The sequence below is a fragment of the Pocillopora damicornis genome, chromosome 3 (assembly GCF_964200805.1).
Source record: "Pocillopora damicornis chromosome 3, jaPocDami1.2, whole genome shotgun sequence".
Taxonomy (NCBI): domain Eukaryota; kingdom Metazoa; phylum Cnidaria; class Anthozoa; order Scleractinia; family Pocilloporidae; genus Pocillopora; species Pocillopora damicornis.
Genome location: NC_142672.1, coordinates 30,063,812 through 30,090,022, shown reverse-complemented (window position 1 = coordinate 30,090,022; position 26,211 = coordinate 30,063,812). Strand labels below are relative to the sequence as shown.

At 37.0% G+C, this 26,211-nt stretch overlaps 2 protein-coding genes and 2 pseudogenes across 2 annotated transcripts in view; all 4 read left to right on the top strand.

The window, feature by feature from the left end:
• LOC113672267 (octopamine receptor beta-1R) overlaps nucleotides 1-26,211 on the top strand; it is a 165,633-nt gene that overhangs the window by 124,777 nt on the left and 14,645 nt on the right. The window lies entirely within an intron of this gene.
• LOC149049281 (octopamine receptor beta-1R-like) lies at nucleotides 9,813-11,119 on the top strand. The gene has a single exon (XM_089201309.1). It carries the CDS (start codon nucleotides 9,813-9,815, stop codon nucleotides 10,830-10,832), a length of 1,020 nt encoding a protein of 339 aa, XP_089057435.1. The 3' UTR covers nucleotides 10,833-11,119.
• Nucleotides 19,340-20,679, top strand: LOC149049280 (melatonin receptor type 1B-B-like; annotated as a pseudogene).
• LOC113672263 (beta-1 adrenergic receptor-like) lies at nucleotides 24,116-26,002 on the top strand (annotated as a pseudogene).

Below are 26,211 nucleotides of genomic sequence, written 5' to 3'. Positions count from 1 at the left end.
TTTGATGTAGACAAGTTGATTCGCCTGGTTCAAAGCTCTGCAGCCAGATTATAAATTTACGAATGAAATGCTCTCCTAACATCGACATAGGCAAATTTGAGCATAGACAACGTTGAAGTAGGAAAAAGGATACGAGCTTTGACTAAGCGACATTCCCTAAAGAGAGGTATAAAAAAAAACTTATATTTAGAGCTTTAAAGTTATGATATGTGGTGAAAATAAATAGAATTTGAAAAAAGAAGCCAGCAAAGAGTTAAAAATTAGCGCCTGACAATATCAATGACGTAACAGTGCTAATAATAGCTCGCAACGATACCTGCAAGACTTTCTACGTCGACAAAATAGTTCCCGAGTAGATTTTGACATGGAAAACAGGTTAGAGGGAAATTTCGTTCGTCAAACGTCAAACATAATTGCTTAGGACTCCTGTAGATGGCCTAAAGGTTTGGTTTTTTAAGGTTAGGCACATTTACTTTATATCATAGTGTTGCCTTGTCTTTGTGATTGCGATGGTGTGTTTTTCGTTTTTGTTGTTGTTGTTGTTAGTTTTTTTTTTTTTTTTTTTGATTTATTTATTAATTTATTTTTTTATTTTTGCATATCGTTTGCATACATTTTTCATATTTTAAAAAAAAGGGTGAAATGAGTGCGCCCACTTTAAGACATTATTTCTCCGGACTGGTATAAGGGTTAGGGGTGAAATTTTTATGGGGATCTAAAATAAGAGTTGGCAAGATTTGTGCAATGTAAAGTAGTTCTCTTAACCTCATATTTTGTGCGAGATATCAGTTTTTGATATTTCGGTGCGCTCTCCCTTCTTAACTTATTATTCGAAAGTCATGTTTAAGCGGTTTTTTTGTCGATTTAACGAAAAGGATTGCAATGAAAACCACATTGGCGCAAAGTTAAGTTATTGGGCTTTATTTAAGTGTGATTTTTATTTAGTTTCTAAGGTGGTAAAAGAATAAAGAGTCACATATCTTAACAATGAAATTAAGAGATCCTCACAGCTAAGAACACTACTAAAACGAGTAGTTGTAAATAGGACCTGAAAAAAATTCAGGCCCGTACGGGAATTGAACCCATGACCTCTGCGATACCAGTGCAGCGCTCTACCAATTGAGCTAACAAGCCAACTGGAAGCTGATGAATGAATTGGGCCCAAATAAACATCCAAGTTAATGATGATTTTAGATATATGAATTTTCATATATCTAAATATATATACTACTGAAACGAGTAATGGTAAATAGGACCTGAAAAAAAAAAATTCAGGCCCGTACGGGAACATGACCTCTGCGATACCGGTGCAGCGCTCTACCAATTGAGCTCTACCAATTGAGTTAACAAGCCAACTGGGAGCTGGTCAAAATTTAGATATATGAATATATATATATATATATATATATATATATATATATATATATATATATATATATATATATATATCATATATACTCGTTTCAGTAGTGTTCTTAGCTGCGAGGATCTCTTAATTTCATCTCTCCACCGCAGTGCAAATATATGAATTTTCATATATCCAAAATCATCATTCACTTGGATGTTTATTTGGACCCAATTCATTGACCAGCTCCCAGTTGGCTTGTTAGCTCAATTGGTAGAGCGCTGCACCGGTATCGCAGAGGTCATGGGTTCAATTCCCGTACGGGCCTGAATTTTTTTCATTTCATCTCTCCACCGCAGTGCAAATATATGAATTTTTATATATCTAAAGTCATCATATCTTAACAACTTTTTATTGAAATTTGGTCTAGCTTTTGCTATTAATTTCTAAGAGGTGCATTCTCCATTTACCTTGAAAGTGTCTACTGATATTGACGAATGTATTGACTAAACAGCCGTGTAAATTGTGCCTAGTTTTAATAGATTGACATAAAGTTAAATGTGGTTAAAAAGGAAGCTTTGGTTCCCTGATCCCCCCCTTGTCGTATCAAATGACAAGAATGTTATCCTGAGATCTGAGAGAATTCGTGGGGCACTCCCCGGAGGTTGGCTACTCCAGCTCGTGTTTGATCCCTGACAAAACTCTTCGACCTTCTGGGGGTATCATCGAGTAACCAGCTCGACTCATTTTTGCTAGGATGTTTACATCTATACAGCGGTTTAATAATTAAAGTTTTAAAATATTTACAATTCTATGTACAGCAGTATTTGCAATAAATAAAAGATGTAATTGAGCGGTTTATAAGACAATTCTATCTACGTTGAGGGTTGCAGAAGTCAGAATTTATTTGAAGGCCTGCCTCCTTCAGAAAAAGTTTTTAACTTTTTAATAGCACCTGACCTCTCTCTCCTGGGCCAGGATGTGTTTTAACACCCGAAACAAAAAGCATTGTCCATCGTCCTTAACGAACGAGTGGTCCTCTTCTTCCTGGTCAGAGTGAGGCCTGATGTTACTGGTGTAGATTGACATCCACCTGTGCAGTGTCTTATCTGCCGGACCTTGGTGGTTCGTTGTCTTGTGATGGTCGACAAGCAACGTCCACATCTTTGTGGCCCTAAGGGAAACTGCCTGGTCGAAACGCTGCACAAGCGCGTTCTCCAGTGGCCCAGGTCGAGATGCAGCTGTCCCTTCTGCAGATGGTGTCTATGTCCACTGCTTGGACAAACTAAAATGTTCTGCGTACTTAAATTTCATAGACAACCTTGACCAATTGGCAGAAGTTATATCAAATTACTCTAAATTTAAATTGTTTCCTTAACGTTCAAACAACCATTGGACTTAATGAGACCAAAATCCGTCGCATTCTGTTAGTGTGAGAGAGATTCGTTGGAAGTACATTTTTCGAGCTAGTTTTAGCCTTACACCTCAGTGATTTGATGTGGGGCTCTAATAACCCGAGGATTAGCCGGGAACCCGAACTACTTTGGATTCTTGAATAACTCATTGACCCTCACAAACTGTGAAAGTTTGAAAGAAATCGGTGAGATGGCATGTATCACGCCTGCCTGGTCCTCACGTGGACAGTTTCTTAATCCATTAATTCACCTATATGTTTACTTATTAGTTGTTTTTGTTGGTTTTGTTTTGTGTAATCAGTTGGTAAATGTCAGACCTAGAGCTACCAATACGAAGCTTAGCTGCTGTCATAACTGAAGCAAGTGTATGTGTTGCTTTGAGCGTCAAAAGCATCATTGGAAACCGTCTGGTTTGTATAGTAGCATACAGAAACACAAAACTGCAATCAACTACCAACCTCTACATCATTGCTTTAGCAGTCAGCGATCTACTATGTGAAACAGTGGCAATGCCGTTAGCCTTTGTAACACTGATTATTGGAAGGTGGAACTTAATCGATTTCGTATGCCAAATTCAAAGTTTTGTTGGTATACTCACGACTGACGTGACTCCGGCAACTGATGGTTTAATCGCGTTCAACCGATATGTAAAAATTGTGAAGACCAACCACTACAAGAAGATTTTTTCGCCCCGCAGATCTAAGATATGGTTGAGTTGCTTGTGGCTTTCCCTTGTAATTTACCTGTTTATTGCCCAAGTCACAAATTCGGCAAACATTTATCCGAAGTTATGTAACGTGCTCCTTTACTTACCCAAGTAGAGAGAATCAAATCGTTCATTATTGTATCGCTGTCGGATTGCTTCTTGTTTTACCATAAAGTATCGCTATTTTAGTTATTAAAGATATTTCTCAAATGAAGCCAATGAGCATGAACACAATGTAAGGACTGAAAATGGTTCAGTAACCAACTCAATGAAAGAAATAAACATTAATCGGGTGCTGTCGTACGTGGCCGCAGGCTTTTTTTGTTGCTGGATACCAATGTGGGCACTTAAATTCTGGTTTCGATTTTCCTTTGAAACCTGTCCAAGAATTGCAGCTTTGTTAACAACTTTCCTCTACTATTGGCGCATTTCGAAAGCAATTTCAGAACCTGCTTTGTTGTCACCTTGAAAAGGCAAGAGATCTGCGAAATGTAGCTGCCTTAATTAATGAAAAGGAAATTGCAAAGCATGAGGGCGAAGCGAACGTACAAGTCTTGTAGATTTTCAAAGTTTCTGATATAACATCCTACTGCTAAAAGTAGAAGGGAACGTAACTTATGTAATATTTCGTAGAAATGTTCATGATATTTCCCGCTATAATTGTCGAATTAGTACAAACATATCAGAATACAATACGTTGGTAGAGCATATTCCTCAGTCGTGTGCCAGATCTCTTTAAAGAAAAATTTTTAATCATATATACACTGTAACAGAACCAAAACCACCAACACCTTCCTTCCCATAGGAAAAAAAGACAGAACCAGGTAATTTCTATGTATAGGAAAATATACGAATGCGCGCCTTTGATTAAGACCCCATTCACACCGGCAAAATGTTTAATTCATTGGGATTTAGCATGATGAAATTCAGAAACGGAGAACTGAAAAACTGAACTTTCAATAATGTCTAATTTATCGCTGACTTGTAATTCATTGTGCGAAACTTGAAGTCGGCAGATGTTGATTTAAGAAGCTTCTATAAAGAAAAGAATTTGAATCATGTTTAACAAAACAGTTTAAAACATATATAATTAAGCTTTCTTATGAATGGGGTATTAGATGCATGGGAATGAAATGATGACGCAGTAGGCGAATTACAAAATTTGACGCAAACCTGCATCCCAAATATTCTTCCTCCTAAATAAACTCATAATCATCAGAATGAATAAACGGCTCTTTAAAAAATCATTATTACTAATCTATTCATGATTTCCTGTTAGCAATTAAAATATAAAGTGTTACATGAAAACCTCGAGCATCTTTTTTAATCTTTGGGTGGCAACGGCTTCAAACTCTTAGCCCCTATCCATCGGATAGTGAGTTTCTTCGAGCAGGTAAATATACTAAAAATGAGAAAGATTTCCATATTTAATAAGTAATTTGACATAAATAAAAGATTAAGTTGCACTTTACTAGCCTCAAAATGTGTTATTAGTCCTAAGGTGTCCATTTTTAAGATAGCTACGCGAAGGAAACCTTTGTGAGTCCCTCAAGGATCGTCGGCTATCAGAAAGTTCAATCTCAATTCAGTTATGATTCAGAAAAAAAAAAATTAATCCTTTCACACACACAGGAAAATGTTGACATTATGACGAGCCGCCTTACCTGGGACATTTTTATAACAAAGGACGCTATTTGAGACGGCATGTTCCCGCTTCTACTTATTTTGTCTAAGTGTGAGCTTGGGGCTTGAAATAAATTTATCTCATGAACTTTTCTTTACCTAGAGACATTTTTATTACGAAGGACGCTATTTAAGACGGTACGTTGCTGCTCCTATCGAGTGGGATTGTGTCTTGAACCAAATTTATCCCATGAAAAAAATTATGTAAATTAGAAATTTATCCGGGAATCCTAATGACACAATTGTAAAACCGCCCTTGTCTCCCCAAACCTGGACAAAATTCGTTTAGTAACGAAGATTAATTGATTACAAAGATCTTTAAGCTGTTCTTTTCATTGTCAGGCTTGATAGGTGTGGTGTTCAAGCAAGCAAATGTATAACATAGCTAGTAAATTTGTCCAATCAAATTCAATTGCGTGAGCGTGCTTTATTTTCCCATTGTTAGACAAATTTACGCGCTATGTTATAATCTTTTTTTGTGGTTATTCCCGCGCACGCCACCCTATCGCGTCCTAATAAATAAAAACATACTTTTCGAAATATTCAAAAGGTATTCATGGTCATATGATAAAATGCTTATTGACTGAGTCAAGTCATACAGAATCCCAATTTACACATATGAAGTTGCCGCTTTTTGCGGTTAGAAATCTTGGTTAAACACCGCAGTTTATATGACCGTTTGTATTTATCAGTCGGACCAGCTGAATTTTCACAACTTCAGTGTTTTTCTAGCAAAATAATAGTTTTCTCAAGAGCTTTGGGCTATGCCGAATAATAGACAATTCATTCTTTTTAATAACTCGCCTTTCAACTTACCACCTGCTACAAGTCACACGTGACAATAGGCCAGATATGTAACTAATAAAAATGCTGATAAAAATTCGCAATCAAGCTCACGCAAGTATAGATTAATTTTCTTGGGTTACCTTCAATGAAAAAGACGAAGTATTTCGAAAACGGCAAACTTATATGCACTTCGGCAGAATAAAAAACTACTTATTTTTTTTTCTTGAAATCATTGTCAAACGTACAGATGTTTCAGTCTTTATTGCATTTGTGTAGGCTTTCGTTAAGCAATTGTGTGTCTTGCAGACGTCACTATGAGGAAGTTAAAAATACATCAAACGCTCTTAGCCCTTCCGCTGTTACCTTAAAAATGGGCATAGGCATAAAAAGGCCTTTCTTACCCTGAAAGTTCATAGAAAATGAGCAAAAATTGTGGTATTTAAAAGGAAAAAGGCATTTTGTACTAAGAAGAACCTTAGTTTGGCTGAGGTAATCGACAACTTTGAAAACAAAGTATGAATTAGCCACTTCAAAACCGTTTTGGGGAAATTATCCTGTGGAATTAAGGTTAGTTACAGATGATATCTAATAATCCATTTCTCGCTTTTTAAACCCACTTTTTAACTCTAAAAAAAGCCACACTCTCTGCACTGTGACAGGTAAAGACTGGTAGAGTTAAAAAGACAATAGCTCCAACCTTGCAAGGAAGTTTGACCGCCGTTGAGCTATTATAAATACCGTCCCATATTCTTCTGTGATCTGACCTGTTTTCATCGAATCTCAGCGTAAAGTAAAGCTTTCGCTAGGTCTAATTAGAATTATCAGTGAATGCTTAAACTGGCAAAAACTTTCGCTTGGATCGCGGACAGTTCACATAATTGTCACAAACTCCTCGCATTCTGAGAAATTCGAAATACGCAACTAACTTGCAGCCAGCTGTTCCTTGAAGCAAATAAAATGAGAGCTTTAGAGTTCTTTACTAGCAATTTTGAGAATTTTGGTCGAGCTCTCTGAGTTCTTATCGTGAGACAAAGTTTAAAGCTAACGGCGCCACAAATAAATTCAGCGGCACATTCGTGACTTTATCAATCACCGAAGTAAGATAATTATTTTTCTTCAAACATTTTTGGTCAGGGGAAACAGGGAGTGACGTAATCGTCGATCTTTCTCAGATAGAGTAGTGAAACTCCACATGTACATTTATTTATCAATTGCTCTCGCCATTTTTGTGGAAAGTCATTAAGCACCGCACCACACTATTACTTGTGATTAACAACTTTTCGAGTGCATGTTTTCCCAACGTTCCGAGTTGGGTATTACGCTGGTAAACCGACAGAAAGTGTGGGTTATTGCTTTTATAAAATAAAATTAAAACAAAACATATTATGTGTCAAATTTCTCTGGGTTACCGATGCAATGACGATAGGTTTTGACCAATTCCGTTTATTTATAAAGCCTGATAACACAACGGTCTGGGAAATGTTGAAATAAAAAATGTTGGATGAATGAATGTATTTTAGGCCTTAGACAAAAACAATAATCCATTAGTAATTGTGTCTTTAAGACCTATTGCAAACAGCTTTCCCCCTCACCTGCAGCTCTCACCTTTTTATGTAAGAAAAGAATAAAAAAAGGTGTCGATTTTGTACGTATTGGAAAAGACAAGTATAAAGCAAACTATAAAGGAGCCAAAGTTTCCAAAGTTTCCAAAGAAACTGTGGTGCTGCGACGGCGGGGAAAAGCTGACGTTTGACTGGCTTTAGGAACACCTCGCTCAATTCTGTGTCTGAACGCTGGAAGTTACAAAGACCCTCTATGAAAAAAGTTTTAAGTAAGGGAGGATACGAGGACTATTCAATAAAAAGATTACTTTTAACTTTAAACTAATTAACAAAGCCTTCATTTACCATGTTTCTATCTATTAACACTGAATTCAGGGTAGACTGAAAACGCAAAAGAGTTTCAGAAATAGAATGACATATCTTGGAACTTCCCTTAATGATGCCCCAACCGAAGGCAATAAATGATTACCGTTTTGTGTATCATCCAACATTTTATTTTTCTTAGGTCAATTCTACTCAGACGTTATCAAAATACACCTTTTGGAGCCCATATGCATTGTTAAAGATTTGTTGAGAGAAAGGAGAATTTTCAAAATTTAGTCAGAAAGCTTGCATGGACAGCTAAAGTTTTCGATCGATTTCAATTCAAGCGAAACATTCAATTACTAAAATAATTTATTTAGGCGATAAAAGTTTGAAGGATGCCCTATAAATGTTCGTCAATTTTAAACTTAAATCATATATGCAAATTAACGTCGTCTGTAACAGGAAAAATATAAGGATACGGAAAAAAATATAAAAGTAATATGAATTGACGCCTTCAGCTGATATGTTTGATCCAAGCTTCACGAGAAGTAAATATGGAAACAAACTAGTGGAACCTTTCGGCAGACTGTTGTTAACGACAATAATAACAATGATAATATTAACAATGATGAAGAAAACGATGATTATGATTGTAATCACAAAATTACATAATCAAAAAAATGGACAAAGAAATAGAGAAAACAGGTTTGACGGCTTACGTTTATCTTCAAACGTTCGCCTGTCATTAATACTGTTTCTAATTTGAATAAATTGTAAGCAATTGCTTGCGCCAACATGAACAAAATGCTCATTGCATGTACTGAGTATATGGATAGCTTATATCTATGGGAGATTAAAAGAAGTATCCGTTGATCGAAACGGGAGATAATACAACTTTACAAGGTTAAAACTCGAACGGAAATATCAAAAAAAGTTTATGTTCGATCCAGACTTCACCAGAAGTAAATGTGGAAACAAACTAATGGAACTTTTCGGCAGACTGGTGTTAACGACAATAATAACAACGATAATATTAACAATAATAAAGAAAACAATGATTATGATTGTAATCACAAAATAGCAAAACAGGAACAAAGAAACAGAGAAAACAGGTTTGACGGCTTACGTTTATCTTCAAACGTTCGCTTGTCATCAATACTGTTTCTAATTTAAATAAATTGTAAGTTGCTTGCGCCTACATCAACAAAATACTCATTGCATGTACAGAGTATGTGGATAGCTTATACCTGTGGGTGATTAAAAAAAGTATCCGTTGATTGCAAAGGGAGACAATACAACTGTACAAGTTTAAAACTCGAACGGAAATATTAAATATGTTTATTTTTTCCGTTGAGCTTTAACTTGCGGTTTGGATATACAAAAGAATTGGAAACGCATGTTAAATTACACTCCTGTATTTTACCTATAAAATGGAAAAAAAAATAAAATGAATAAAGAGAAAAAAAGGTAGTATGAGATTCTCTAGCAATACAGTCACTCGATCAGGAACGATTATTTAGCTGATAGAAATGCGTAGGTATTATACGAGTTACCAGTATGATGTTTTGTATTCAGCGTATTCTTCACTTGTCGTTAGGGTTGGAATATGATGGTAGTATTCAAAGCAATATGTTATATATGTTAAGGAAGTAATGTGATTGTAACGCTGCCGTTAATCTTCATACGTCTTCAAAAACCTCACTGTTCCCTTGCTTGGCATTAGATAAACTTACAATTCGAGAAGACGAGACTAAGATGGGTCACGCGGTTGAAAGACAAAAAGCCACTAAATAAACGAATATATAAATAATAAATAGATAGCTGATTACAAGTAGATTTCGACAGTTCACAAACCCTGAGAGCGAATTAAAGGTGCGGGTGATGTAGTTTGCCTGGAAAGGGAAAAAGCCATTGCTTTCATTTTATTAATCTTCATCTCTCTTCACATATTTGTTTATTAATTTACTCAATTACTTGCTTTTTAATTTCTTCTATTTCCAGAAGGTGCTATGTCAAACTTAGAGCTACCAAGCCGAAGCCTTCTTGCTGTCATAACTGAGGCAATTGCATGCGTTTCATTGAACATCACAAGCATCATTGGAAACAGTCTGGTTTGTATAGCAGCATACAGAAACACAAACCTGCGATCAACCACAAACCTGTATATCATTGCTTTAGCGGTCAGCGATCTACTGTGTGGAACAGTAAACATGACGTTAGCTTCTGCAACGCTGATCATCGGAAGATGGGACTTTGGCGACGCTTTATGCCAATTTCAAGGCTTTTTTGATATGTTCACCTCTCAGGTGACCCCAGCAACTCTTGGTCTGACAGCAATTAACCGCTACGTGAAAATTGTAAAGACAAGCCATTACAAGAGGATTTTTTCGCCCCGCAGATCTAAGATATGGCTGAGTTGCTTGTGGCTTTCCCTTGCACTTTACCTGTTGATTGCCCGTGCCACAAATTGGGTTAAAATCGATTTTATTCAAAGCTATGCAGTGTGCTCCTTTAATTACCCAACTAATGAAAGTCAAATCGTTCATTATTCCATCACTGTCGGATTACTTTTTGTTTTACCGTTGTGTGTCGGCATTTTCACTTATTATAAGATATTTCTGAAAACCCATGAGCATCAACAGAATGTAGTGTCATCGCTACGGAACTGTACTGACAATACTGCAGTAAGCAACACAGTGAAAGAAATAAAGCTTAATCGAATGTTGATCCTTGTGGCAGCGGGATTTTTGTGTTGCTGGATACCAATGTGGGCACTTGTCCTCTGGTTTCGCTTTTCCCCTGAAACCAGCTCAAGAATTACAGCATTGCTTGCCGTTTTTTTCGTTTATCTGAGTGCTGTAATAATTCCCATCATTCACGCCTTTACAAATGGCGAGTTCCGCAGGGAGTTTCGCAAACTGCTCTGTTGCCGCCGTGAAAGGTCAAGAATTGTGCCAAAGAAAGCTGCTGCGTTTACTAGCAACGATCTCGTCGAACGAGAGGAACAAGGAGCAAACTTTTTAGTCTAGTAAATTTGTGTTAGTAAAACATCGTCTTTTAAAAACAGGACGGAAAAGTTATTACATTCTTTTTTATCTTTTTTATTACGGTTGCTTTTTGTCATTGCTGTTTCTTGCTGTTGGTCGGTTTTGTTTTGTTTTCTACTATGCTATAGGGAAACCAGTTGGATAATTTATAGACGCCTTAAAAAAGAGAAAGTGGTAAGAGAGAGAGAGACGGGGAGAGAGAGAGTAATATCGCAGAAGGTGCCTTTTTGAAATTTCAAACAAACCTGAATAAAAAAATCAAATTACTGGCCTCGACTTGAGTAGTTTCTTTTGAGGTGCTAATTTAGTTATTGTTTGCCAAAGAAAGCTTCTTAGATGTGGAAAGCGGTGTTGCTCGCATCAATCAGACCCCGCTGTCTAATATTATAAACTATTTATGGTGACTTCTCCTTGCCTAGTGCTGAACACGAGAAGACGACATCAGTTCACTTCTAAATTGTTGAAGGGTTGTGAGTAAGAACTGGATAGGTTTTTCTATGCGTGTGATGAAAATACAATGAATTGCAATTTGAATTTGGCAAGTACGATGATAAAATCGTTCAGTATAACCTTTTGCTTCTTCAGAATGTTTCTATCTATAACGTCAAAGCTTTTTCAGATCCAAGGGCTTGATGGTTAAATGGAAAATAAATTAATTTTATTCGACTTTCCGTTTGTTAACAGCCAGCTTCTAAAGCAGAATAACTTTCCCCTGAGTTTCTCTTTCTGATGCCTGTGGTGTAATCAGTAACTTATTTTCTATCCTCGAAAATAAGATTTTTTTTCTAAATTTATAACAAATTAGCACAAAACGCTTTTAGTTGATTAGAGGTGACGCTCAGTCGTTTATGAAAAACTACAAGAGGACCAGAAAAGCCCTTGTTCGCAAGAAAAAAATTGAAAGTTCCGGTGCAAAGAGTGCAATTACCTTTAGAGACATTCCCCAAACTATTTCTATGAATAATTTTCCATATAGGCGCTTTCATTTGCAATCATGATTACAACATAATTAACAGCCGCCTACTAAGAACGTTGTACGATATTTCGGAATCAGTTTCCCAACATAGCTTATTATTCGAAAGTCATATTTAAGCGGGTTTTTTTGTCGATTTAACAAAGATGATTGTAATGAAAATCATATTGGCGCAAAGTTAAGCTCTTGGGTTTTATTTAGGTGTAATTTTTATTTAGTTTGGCTGTGGTGATTAAAAAAGAAGAGTCACATATCCTTACAACTTTTTATGGAAATTTGATCCAGCTTTTGCAAAAAATTCCTGAAAGTGTCAAATGATATTGACGAATGTATTTGCTAAACAACCGTGTAAATGGTGCCTAGTTTGAATCGATTGATATAAAGTTAAGTGTGGTTAAAGAGGAGGCTTTGGCTCCCTAGTTCCCCCTTGCCCTATCAAACGACAAGAGTATTATCCGGAGATCTGAGAGAATTCGTGGGGCACTCCCCGGGGGTTGGCTACACCAGCTCGTGTTTGATCCCTGACGAACCTCTTCGACCTACTGAGAGTATCATCAAGTACCCAGCTCTACTCGTTTTTGCCAGGATATTTACATATATACAACGGTATAATAAATAAAGTTTTAAAATATTTCCACTTTTATGTGCAGCAGTATTTACAATAAATAAAAGATGTAATTGAGTGGTTTACATGTACAATTCCATCTACACAGGGGGTTGCAGAGGTTAGGATTTATTTGGAGGCCTGCCTCCTTCTGAAAAAGGTTTTTAACTTTTTAATAGTACCTGACCTCTCCTTTCTGGGCCAGGATGTGTTTTAACACGTTATCTTCCCGTAACAAAGCAATACTTCTGGCCTCAGCGGTCGGCCACGGCCTACGGGACAATCCTGTGGAAGCGCCTAGACTGGAGTCATTTTCAAAGGGCAAGTCACCCTGTCTGGAAAATTGGGAGCCCCGGGCACTGTTCGTCCGGAGGCGGACGAAGTCACTGATCTCTTTAATCATGCTGAAGTCTACCACGTGGCGCCTAACGTGGAGATCTGCCCTGCAGACGTTTCTGACCTCATGGCGCGTCATGATCAGCAGCTGTTTTAACACATGATCTTCCCGAAACAAATAGCAATGCTTAATAATCCTCCTATCAAGACGCACCCCTGCTGCCTGAAAAATCTCCGTCAAGCGCTTCCTGATGGTCCCAGACCTGAAACATTGTCCATCGTGTTTAACGAATGATTGGGCCTCTTCCTCCTAGGCAAAAAGAGACCTGATGTTACCGGTGTAAATTGACATCCACCTGTGCAGCGTCTTATCTGCCGGACCTTGGTGGCTCGTTGTCTTATGATGGTTGACAAACAACGTCCACGTCTTTGTGGCCCTACAGCAAACTGCCTGGTCGAAACGCTGCACAAGCGCGTTCTCCAGTGGCCCAGGTCGAGATGCAGATGTCTTTTCTGCAGATGGTGTCCATGTCTACTGCTTGGACAAACTAAAATCTTCTGTATATTTCAATTTTATAGACAACGTTGACAAATTGGCAAAAGTAATCTAATTACCCAAACTTTAAATTGTTTCCTTAACGTTCAAACAACCATTGGACTTAATAAGATCAAAATCCATTGCATTCTGTTAGTGTGAGAGAGATTCGTTGGAGGTGCATTTTTCGAGCTAATTTTAGCCTTATACCCCAGTGATTAATGTGGGGGCTCTAATACTCCAAGGATTAGACGGGAACCCGAACTACTTTAGATTCTTGAATAACTCATTGACCCTCACAAACTGTGAAAGTCACACCTGCCCGGTCCTCACGTGGACAGACTCTTAATCCATTAATTCACTTATATGTTTACTTATTAGTTGTTTTTGTTGGTTTTGGTTTTTTGTCACACCTGGAGTTACCGATACGAAGCTTTGCTGCTATCATAACTGAAGCAAGTGTATGTGTTGCTTTGAGCATCACAAGCATCATTGGAAACCGTCTGGTTTGCCGATAGCAGCATACAGAAACACAAAACTGCAATCAACTACCAACCTCTATACCATTGCTTTAACAGTCAGCGATCTGCTATGTGGAACAGTGGCAATGCCGTTAGCCTCTGTAACTGATTATTGGACGGGGGAACTTAATGGATTCCGTAGACCAAAATCAAGGTTTTGTTGGTATATTCAGCACTGACGTGATCCCGGCAACTCATGGTTTAATTGCGTTCCACCGATAATCATTAAGGTAAGCAGAACCATACAATTAATCGAAAAATTACGACACTTTCTGCCAACGCCTACCCTCTTAAATATATACCAAGCTCTTATAGCTCCTTACTTAACATACAGTCTGACAGTAGGCTTGTAAATCTTACCTTGATAAGCTCCTAAAGTTGCAGAAACGAGCTCTTCGCTTTATCTACTTTTCTGATCATAATGAGAATGCAATTCCTTTATTTGTCGACGCTCATATCTTACCGCCAAACTTTTTCTATTATGAATCTATAGCAAATTTGATGTTTGACGTTCGAAACAGAACAGCTCCATCCAATATTCAAGATCTATTTAAAGATATATCTAATGTTCATTATTACAATACACGTTCTTCTGCCTCTAATAACTTCTATACCAAACCTTCTAGGCTATCCGTTCAAGCGAATTCCTTCTCTAGAATAGGAGTAAAAGTGTGGAATGCAATACCTCAAGCATCAACATATTAGGTTCCCAAGACTCTCATATAGATTTATCTGAGATTATACAAAATGTAAAATCCTGGTAATACCTCTCCTGATCTGTCCTGCCCTTTTCTGTAAAATTTAATTGGAAATTAATAAAGTGTGTGTGTATATGTAAAAATTTTGAAGACGAACCTCTACAAGAAGATTTTTTCGCCCCGCAGATCTAAGATATGGTTGAGTTGCTTGTGGCTTTCCCAAGCACTTTACCTGTTCATTACCCGAGTCACAAATTCGGCAAAAATTTAGCCTTAAGTATCGGTATTTTTAGTTATTACAAGATATTTCTCAAAACCAATCAGCAACAACATAATGTAGTCCCGTCGCCACAGAACAGGACTGAAAATGGTTCAGTAGCCAACTCAGTGAAAGAAATAAACATTAAACGGGTGCTGTTGTACCAGTGTGGGCACTTACACTCTAGTTTCGACTTTCCTTTGAAACCTGCCCAAGAATTGCAGCTTTGCTAGCCACTTTCCTCTACTATTTCAGTACTTCTATAAATCCCTTTATTTACACTTTCACAAATGACGCATTTCGAAAGCAATTTCAGACCCTACTCTGTTGTCACGGTGAAAAGGCAAGAAATCTGCGAAATCTAGCTGCCTTTATTAATTAATGAAAAATAAATTGCAAAACATGAGGGCGAAACGAACGTACAAGTCTTGTAAAGTTTCAAAGTTTCTGATATGACATCCTATCTGCTAAAAGTAGCAGGGAACGTAACTTATGTTATGTTTCGCAGAAATATTCATGATGTTTCCGGCTATAATTGTCGAATTAATACAAACATATCAGATTACAGTAAGTTGGTAGAGTATATTCCTCAGTCGTATGCCAGATCTCTCTAAAGGGAAATTTTTCATCATATATTCAATGCATCAGAACCGAAACCACCAACACCCTTCCTTTCCATTGGGAAAAAAAAATGACTGAACCAGGTAATTTCTACGTACAGGAAAATATGTAAATGCGCACCTTTGATTAAGACCCCACTTACACCATCAAAATGGTTTAATTAAACGGGATTTAGCGTGATGAAATTCAGAAACGAAGAACTGAAAAACTGAACTTTCAATAGTATTTAAGTTATCGCTGACTTGTAATTTCATAGTGCTAAACTTGAAGTCGACAGACATGTTGATTTAAAAAGCTTCTATAAAGAAATTAATTTAAATCATGTCTAACAAAACAGCTTAAAATATATTTAAGCTTTGTTGTGAGTGGGGTATTAGTTGCATGGAAATGAAATGATGAAGCGGTAAGCGAATTAAAAAATTTGACGCAAACCTGCATCCCAAGCATGCTTCCTCTCGAATAAACTCACAATCATCAGAATGAATAAATGGATCTTCAAAATTCATTATCACTAATCTATTCATGATTCCCTAATATAAATTAAAATTTCAAGTGTTATATTAGAACCACAGGCAATGGCTTTGAAGTCTTGGCCCCTATCCATCGGATAGTGAGGCTCTATGAGTAGGTAAATATACTTACAGGGAGAATTTCCACATGAAATGAGTAATTTGACATAAATAAAAGATTAAATTGCACTTTATCAGCCTCAAAATGTGTTATTAGTCTTAAGATGTCCATTTTTAAGATAGCTACGCGAAGAAAACCTTAGTGAGTCCCGCGAGGATCGCCGGGTGTCAAAAATTTTGCAAATAAATTCAGTCCTGATTCAGAAAAAAAAAAAAAATAATCCTCACACACATAGGGAAATGTTGATATTATGACGAGCCGCCTTACCCGGGGCATTTTTTTATAACAAAGGACGCTATTTGAGACGACATGTTGCCGCCTCTACTTATTTTGTTTAAGTATGAGCTTGGGTCCTGAACCAACGGACATTTTTATCATGAAGTACCCTATTTGAGACGGTATGTTGCTTCTTCTATTTGTTTTGTTTAAGGAAAAAAAATTATGTAAATTAGAAATTGATCCGTGACTTCTAATGACACAGTCGTCAAACCGCTCGTCTCGTCAAACCCGGACAAAATTCGTTTGAGAAGGAAAATTTGTTTCAAAGATCCTCAGGTTGTTCTCAACATTGTCACACTTGATATGGGTAAAGAAAACTTCTGTTTCACTTCACGTGTTCGTGAAAGAAAAGCGGACAAAAACGTAAACTGAATGACAGTAGTGAGCAAAAATGTGAAAATAAGCTACGCTCTTCGATGAATTGTGAGTTTCCTGCTCAGACTCGAAAAAAGAAAGGAAGAGTGTTTATAGTAATATCTTTTTTTGTGTGGTTATCCCCGCGCGCCCGGTCTATCGCGTCCTATTAAGTTAAAACAAACTTTTCCAAATATTCAAAAGTCATTCATGATCATATAATAAAATGCTTATTGACTGAGTTAGTTCATACAAAATCCCAATGCAGTTACCGCTTTTATCAAGCTAGAAATTTTTATTAAACACGGCAGTTTAATGATAATTTGCATTTATCAGTCGAACCAGCTGAATTTTCACAACTTCAGTGTTTTCCTTTCAAATTGATAGTTTTCTCAAGGGCTTGAATGCTCTGCCGTATAATAGACAATTCATTCAGTCATGGTGTAGAAAGAAATAATTATTATGCAAGGAGATTAACTTCATTCATTTGACGCACAAAAAACAAGGAAATTTTGATATAATTACGTGCCGCCTTACCTAGGGACATGTTTCTTTTGTAACACACCTCGTCTTTGAAGGCGATTTTCAAACAAACTTGCCACCTGTTACAAGTTACACGAGACGATAGGCCAGATATCAGGTTACCTTTCAATAGAGGACGAAGTATTTCGAAAGCAACAAACTGATGTACACTTCGGCAGAATAAAAACAATTATCTTTTTCTTGAAATCATAGTCAAACATACAGATGTTTTAGTTTAGGCTTTCGTCAAGCAATTGTGTGTCTTGCATACGTCACTTTGAGGAAGTTAAGAATAGATCAAACGCTCTTGGCCCTTCCGGTTACTTTAAAAATGGGCATAAGCATGGAAAGGCCTTTCCTACTCTGAAAGTATTTAGGAAATGAACAGAAATTGTGGTATTTCAAAGGAATGCCGAAAGGGCATTTTTTGCTAAAAAGAACCTCAATTTGGATGAGGGAAACGTGAGCTTTGGAGACAAAGTAGTAGTTAGCCACTTCAATACCGTTTTGGGGAAATTTTCTTGTGGAATTAAGGTTAGTTACAGATAATGTCTCTAGTAATCCATTTTTCGCTTTTTAAACCTAATTTTAACTCTAAAAGAGCTACACTCTCTGCACTGTGATGGGTGAAGACTGGTAGAATTGAAAGAGAACAATTCCAACCATGCAAACCATCTTTTACCTTACTGAATGAGTTAAACAACACTATTGCGAATTGATAACGTAACTCATCAAAATAACCGATCAGAGTGTATATAACCAGTGAGAGAAACTGTTAACTCCTTTTAAATCTCAACTCCTTTTAAATCCCTAGCCACAGGCAATAGCCATCCTTTAATTGTCGCGTGTCATTAGTAAATGAAAAGAAAAAAATAATATTAATGAAAAGGCTATTTTGAAAAAGATGTTAATCAGCTCTCGGTCTACAACTTTCTTAATGAATAGCTGTGCTCATCACATAAAATGCAGGTTTTGCGATACAAACACCCTGTTCGATTCTAAGTGTTATTCCCGGGAAAATTATGAAGAGATCGAGGATCCATATAAGAAGGTTGTCATAGATGAGATAGGCTATAAAATCATTTATTTTAAATCAGATGACAAATTATTTTCAGCCACGGGTTAGTTCACTATCCATACTTTTTATGGATCCATTCTATTTTTTTTTTACCAATCTTTATACAAAAACTAAAGAACAGAAAATCATGCGTCCATTTTGTATATATTATTAAAGATTATTATGAACAGCTTTGCATAACCTATAAAATGCCGATTTTTGCACTAAGAAAGCCTTGTTTGATTCTGAGTGTTATCGTCGGAAAGTTATAAAAAGCCTTTACATGGAATGACAAAGCGGCTGACAAAGACCACCCTGAGCCTTAAAAGTAATTAAAGGTACCTTTCTTTCTGTTTTGAACATATTAGGAAAGATTATTGAGAGCTCGGCCTTGTACAGCTTATGATTAAAGTGCTGCTTTCACAATGCAAACTCCTCGTTCGATTCTGAGTGTTTTTGCCAGAACATTATAAAGAACCCCAGGATTCATATAAGAATTTTGTTTTAGGTAAGGTAAGCTATGAAAATTATTTACTTATCCATTCGCTTTTAACTAAAAACTATTTTTGCTACTGAGGAGGAACACCATACTTTTTAATGTTTATATGGATTCAATCAAAATCCAGAAAGACGTGATATAAAGATATAGCTTCTGAAATACAACGCCATTTTGTGACAATTACATCTAAAATGCTAGGACTCAGTGACGGCCATGTTTAACCCATCTGATACGTGTTAGTTGTTATTTGTTTATGTAAAGATATTTTCAAAATACGTTGTCTTCTACCCTTAAATGCAACAATGGAGATGCGTTCAAATAATATATTGATAACAAGATTTAGCTGGAGAGCATACATGGGCTACCTAAAATTGATGTTGATTTTGATTTTATGCACGACTCGAAACTGGTATGAAAGATTGGTTTGACACGCGGCTTAAACATAAATTAGGACCGACCTGAAAACGCATGCTCGACAAACTGCATTTTAAGTCCGTAATTGTAAAATAAAATTGTGCTTTTCTAGACAGCCTGAAGTATTGGAAAGAAAATCAGTTGTTTATTCACTTATTCATTTATTACGCTTTTTCAGGTAGATAAGATGTCAAACCTAGAGCTACCAAGTCGAAGCTTAACTGTTGTTGTAATTGAAGCAAGCATATGCATTGCTCTTAACATCACGAGCCTCATTGGAAACAGTCTGGTTTGCATAGCAGCTTACAGAAACCTTAACCTGCGATCCACTACCAACCTATACATCATTGCCTTAGCAGTCAGTGACCTGCTAGTTGCAACCATCGAAATACCTCTAACTTCTTCAAAGCTGATCGTTGGAAAATGGGACTTTGGAAACGCGTTATGCCAAATTCAAGGCTTTGTTGCTGAATTCGCCTATTACGTGACTCCAGCCACACTTAGTTTGACAGCGTTTAACCGTTACGTGAAAATTGTGAAGACGAACCACTACAATAAGATTTTTTCACCCCGAAGATCTAAGATATGGTTGAGTTGCTTGTGGCTTTTCCTTGCACTTTACCTGCTGATTGTCCGAGTCACAAATTGGATCACAATTAATTTCGTTCAAAGCTTTGCATTGTGCGCCTTTTCTTATCCAAGTGATGAAAGTCAAATCGTTCATTACTGTCTCACTGTCGGATTGCTTTTTTTTTACCGTTGTGCATTGGTACTTTTAGTTATTATAAGATATTTCTCAAAACCAATGAGCATCAACAGAATGTAGTCAGTTCGTTACAAAGCAGAACTAACAATGGTGCATTAAACAACTCAGTGAGAGAAACCAATCTTACTCGAATGCTGTTCATCGTGGCCGTGGGATTTTTGTGTTCCTGGATACCAATATGGGCAATAGTCCTCTGGTTTCGTTTTTCCCCTGAAACCTGCCCAAGAATTGCAGCTTTGGTTAAAATTTTTATCTTTTTTCTTAGTGCTTCAGTAAATCCCATTATTTACGCTTTCACCAATGGCGTGTTCCGGAAGGAATTTCGAAAATTGCTCTGTTGCTGCCGTGAAAGGGTAAGAATAGTGCCAATCGGTAACTAAAAACGATTGCGTGGAACGGGAAGATCATTCAGTGGATTTTTAAGTCTCGCAGGCTCGTATCAGAGCAATATTATCTTTTGAACGCCGGACGGAATTTTTATTTTGTTATTTCTTTTTCTTGTCGATTTCGTGGTTCGATCTCTTTGCTTTTGTTTTGAATTGAGTAATTTTTTGGGGGGTTGTTTGGTTACGTTATAGAATTTCTAAACGCTTAAAGTTTAACTCATATGTAAACGTAATTTTTTTAATGTTGAGCGCAAAATTTCATGGTAGTTGGCCTAAAAATATTTGAACCAAATATAAATAATAAAACATTTTCTTACTGGCCTGTATTGTGTAGCTTGTTTCAAGGCAATCATGAACGACGGCAAGAAGGTTATACAGGAAGGTTTGGAAATATTACGGAAAATTAGATCGATTTCTGCCAAGCGCAAATTTGTAGTCCCACACCTACTGATAGTCTTATAGCGGAGCGCCAAGAGCGTAGCCCCATACTTATGAAATTTGGCCGGTAATCCATCCACTCCATTGCAATATTTTCTGTGTTTCGTAGAAAAGGTTGTGGTTATTCATCGTGGTAAATAACAATAAAAGCTAACTTTTTTCGTTTGCCTCACGATGTAGTCACGTGTGATGCAGATCGCGACGTTTCGACTGCATACTGCTAGTCTTATTCAAGCGATGAGGTCGACTGGTCATGCGGGATCTTATAAAGCATGATGCTCTGTCGTGATTAGTTGTTTTTTTTTTTTTTCAGCAACTCTATGACAATAATAAATTATCATACAAATAGATAAAAGATGTAAAGCTTAAGCTGTAATGGGAAAAAGCTAAATTAATTCTGTAAATTAGAAATCGATCGACGACTCCCAATACCCGCATTATCAATCAGCTATGGTCTCTCAAACTTAATTCAAGTCCATTTAGAAGGGAAAATCTTGCGCAAAAAAAATTATTATGCTATTCTCCTCAACTACAATTCAATTAGGAGTGTTTTCTTTTATTAATCTAGTTCGAGAGAGACAAGCGGGTAAAATTAGTCTTCAGGGCTCCTACTGATGGATTAATTGGGGGCACTGTGTTTTACTAATTTAGCTCAAGAGAGACAAGTGGGAAACAGGGCTCCTACAGATGCATCGATTGAGGGTGTTGTGTTTTACCAATTTAGCTTGGGAGAGTCAAGCGGGAAACAGGGCTCCTACTAATGCATCGATAGGGGGGCATTGTGTTTTACTAATTTAGCTCGAGGGAAACAAGCGGAAAAAAAGGGCTCCTACTGATGGATTGATTGGGGGTGCTGTGTTTTACTAATTTAGCTCGGGAGAGACTAGCGGGAAACAGGGCTCCTGCTGATGCATCGACTGGGGTATTGTTTTTTACTAATTTAGCTCAGTGGAGACGAGCGGGAAACAGGGCTCCTACGGATGGATTGATCGAAAGTATTGTGTTCACTGATTTAGCTCGAGAGAGACAAGCGGGAAACAATAGTCTTCAAGCAACTGAAACGACCGCCTGAGCCTTGAATTAAATAAAGGTGTCTGTCTGTGTAAAGCAAACAGTTGTTTTTTCCATGCCAAGTACGCTTGATTAAAAATACCACTGAAGAGAGTTGGGAGTTGCCATAATCGATTTGTATTGAAAATAACTTAACTTTTAAAAATATTTTGTATACGTGTCGAGTCAAGCCCAATTGCCTGTTTTAATAATTAGATGACACCACTAATAAAAATTGCTGAGGGAAGTCACGAGACATGCAGTATTGTATAGTTTCCTTGAGTCAATTTTCGAAATTAACGATCCATTTCGTAAACCGTAGGGATTTATGTGAAATTTAACAGTGCAGCAACATTTTCTTTTTCTACAAACTCCCGTTCAAAGAATCTTCACAGAAATCTGTTTTTTTTTTCGGATTGCATAAAGTTTTCTCTTATCTTTGATTATCCCGGCACACTGTCAAGGAAGAAAACAACAACACGAGCTCTCTAGAGAATTAAACTGCTACTGAGCTATTTTACCGTCAACTAAGTATTTCACTTACTTTAGCGTGAGATGATTTCATGGTCGCTACTCAAATGAGAGCTTTCTAAAAGGTTCATAGGAATTAACACCCGAGGCTAAAAAATAATCAAACTTGGAAAAAAAAAACTTTCGATTATAGGTTTAGATCTTGGAAGCCAAACAAAATCATCGTCCACTCCAAATTACTCAGTTGATTTCAGTCAAGTTGTACCTTTCGTTCTCTTGTGATCAATTCTTTAAGGCGAAAAGTTTGGGATACCCACCATTTCTTAATCGAAAGAATTTCACGTTAGGAAATAAAAAAAAGGAACTCCCGTTTTTTTTGTTGATAATTTGGAGAAACTTTTTCGGGCAGAATCTTACCCTGTTATTCCTGGACAAAATGTGAAACGTATGGTGAGTTCTATCTGAATGAGTTCAACTGCACGTTTATAACTTTACCAAGCACCCTACGTTACTGAAAAATCTTTTAACAGTGGGAAATTGGAGGCGAAAAAATCTTCACACTAATAGGTTAGTTGAGACTCCCGTTGTACATAAATTAAATTATCAATTTTCTCATCTTTGCGGAAGCGTGTGTGACTTTAGTCTTTTTACATAGTCGCTTAAAATTATATTGCAAATATCTTCCTTTTTTCTTCCCTTTTGATGTTTTCAGAAATTTTGTCCAAATCACGCGACATATTGTAAAGAATCACGCACCAAAACACTGCATTTTGACATATGCTGATGTGCTTCTGCGACACCAATATGGCGGACGCCTAATTTGCATATGCTGTGACGTCACGTGAAAACCAAGAATAGATAGGCCTAGAAAATATTAATATAATCACTGGTGGACTGATGGAGATGACACAAATGGAATTTGGCCGCTTTCCAAGAGAAACAAACATCCGCTGGTAGTTGCGTGATTGAGAATTATTGTAACCAGCCTTCTTTGTCACCTGTCACTTTTTAAGATAATAATATTGAATCATTCAGCACTCCCTCTAAGATTCTCGACTGGCTTTGGGACGCTTTTGCCGACACTGGGTGTTACCATTAAAAAAAATATTAAAACACCTCAAAATATACTGCGTAACTAAGGTAAGATAAGATAAAGTTTTATTATTACGTCTCTACATATTTTTGACCACATCTGAAGAGGGTTTTTTTTAATTGTTTTTCATATCTAGCGTAGCACAGGTTCTTTTTGTAGAACCCTTAATTTTCAAATATTAAGATCGTATTAGGATGCGTATACTACAATACTGACTGACTCATTAATTTAACTTAAATTTATTTCAATTGTTACCGCGAATACCTTCGGTTATATAAGTGTCTAACCTTTAAATAACAAGAATTAGTTCAAAATTAAATTAGATGGTCATATTTCGACAATAGTATTATATGAGATTACAGTAGTATAAAAAATAATGCAATCAATTATCGCCGAATATCGTGGTTCATTCCTCCAAGATATCGCCGATTACTGGAGATATATCTTTGCATTTTGTCACCAAGAGAGAACGATAAATCGACGAGACGACAACGCTTCAGCAGGCAAGTAAATTTTTCTGGGAAAACAGTAAGTGATTCATATCATACCTACGACCGACCTGAAGCTATATACTCGATTGCAAATGTGCATTAAAGGTCCGTAACAATTAAAAAAATAAAAAAGAAAATTGCTCTTTTTTAGTTCATCTCGCCTTCGTCAATCAAAAGCACTTTGCCCAAAGAAGGTTACAGTGATTTCACCGGTTCATCACAATAGCTTAGATAACCAAGTATATGCAGTCTAAAGAGCAGAAGCGTTACGAATAATGAAACCAATTCCAGCGAAATGATTATTAAATTTGTTATCACTTCCTTAATTCTGCTTATTTTTATCAAAACCTTCTAGCTGTTTCCGAGTTTCATTAAGTCTCTGTCCAATGAAATTAAGGGCCATAAGGATTTTTGTTCGAGTCTTTAAACAGCCCTTCTGTCCTATTTTATAATAACTCTAGTGGATCACGTACCGGTTTGAAATAAAATGTGCAAAAACGATGAATAGAAGAATAAATAACGAAAAGAAAAAAAAATCCGTCGCCGCTTCGCGAAAACCTGATAGCGGTGAAGGAGCTTGCCAGGGAATTAGGTAGTTAAAAAAAAGATTGTTATTTTCCTTGGCCACGGCCGCACTTGACAAGTAAACCGGGTTATTTCTAATAAATCAATCGCTTTTTTCGGCTTTTTATCGAACGGAATCTGCGTTAACGGTAACCAAGAAGTTAACGTAGAACGAATCGGAAGGAAGATCATCTAATCCGTGATTGCAGAGAAAGAAGTCGAAAAGAAACAAAGAAGGAAGAAAATAACATCGTGGCCCTCGAAGTCTGCATTTTTTTTTTGGTTTCCCTATGATGTCACGCTCTCCCACTTCATAACCCAGTTCAGTTCCGCCTTTCAAAAATAAAGCCCCTTTATTTCATCTTTACCAACCTTTTACCGGGTTAAATTTTTTGAAATTTTAACCAGGTTTCTAAAAAATAACTCAATTAACTATCTTATTGCGGCTGCAGCCACCAGTTTAGCTATCGTATTATTTGTCCATCGATTTATTCAATCGATTTATTTATTCACGTTCTTAAATTGTAAATTATTGATCAAACTTTTTGGTAGAAAAGATGTCAAACCTAGAGTCACCAAGCCGAAGCTTACTTGTTGTCATAACCGAGGCAAGTGTTTGTATTGCATTGAGCATCACAAGCATCATTGGAAACAGTCGAGTTTGTGTGGCAACATACAGAAACTCAAACCTGCGATCAACAACCAACCTGTATATCATTGATTAAGCGGTAAGCGATCTGCTGTGTGGAATAGTAGAGATGCCGTTAGCTTCTGCCACGCTGATCATCGGAAGATGGATCTTTGGTGACGCCTTATGCCAATTTCAAGGCTCAGTTACTGAATTTACCTATTATGTTACCCCAGCGACCCTTGGTTTGACAGCGTTTAACCGCTACGTGAAAATTGTAAAGAGAAGCCATTACAAGAAGATTTTTTCGTCACAAAGATCTAAGATATGGTTGAGTTGCTTGTGGCTTTCCCTTGCATTTTACTTGCTCATTGTCCGAGTCACAAATTGGTTACGAATTGAATTTGTGCAAAGCTACGCAGTGTGCGTCTTTGCTTTCTCAACCAGTGAAAGTCAAGTTCATTATTGCACCACTTTCGGATTACTTTTGTTTTACCGTTGTTTGTCGGCATTTTCAGTTGTTATAAGATATTTCTCAAAACCAGTGAGCATCAGCATATTGTAGTCTCATCGCTACAGAACGGGAGTGAAAACGGTTCCGTAACCAACTAAGTGAGAGAAGTAAAGCTTACTCGAATGTTGGTCCTTATGGCAGCGGGATTTTTGTGTTGCTGGATACCAATGTGGGTATTTGTCCTCTGGTTTCATTTTTTCCCTGAAACCAGCTCAAGAATTGTAGAATTGCTTGTCACTTTTTTATTTTATTTGAGTGCTTCAATCAATCCTATTATTTACGCTTTCACAAATAGCGAATTTCGAAGGGAATTTCGCAAACTGCCCTGTTGCCACCGTGAAAGGTCAAGAATTGTGCCAAAGAAAGCTGCTTCGTTTACTGGTAACGATCTCGTCGAACGAGAGGAACAAGAAGCAGACTTTTTAAGTCTCATGAATTTGTGTTGGTGAAACATCATCTTTTAAAAACAGGACGGAAAAGTTATTCCATTCTTTTTTTTTTCTACTTTAGTTATTGTTTGTCAAAGCAAGCTTCTTAGATGTCGAAAGCTGTGTTGCTCGTACCAATCAATCATAAATTTATGGTGATGTCTCCTTGCCAAATGCTGAGAGGATGACATCAGTTCACTTCTAAATTTTGGATGGGTTGCGAGTACGAA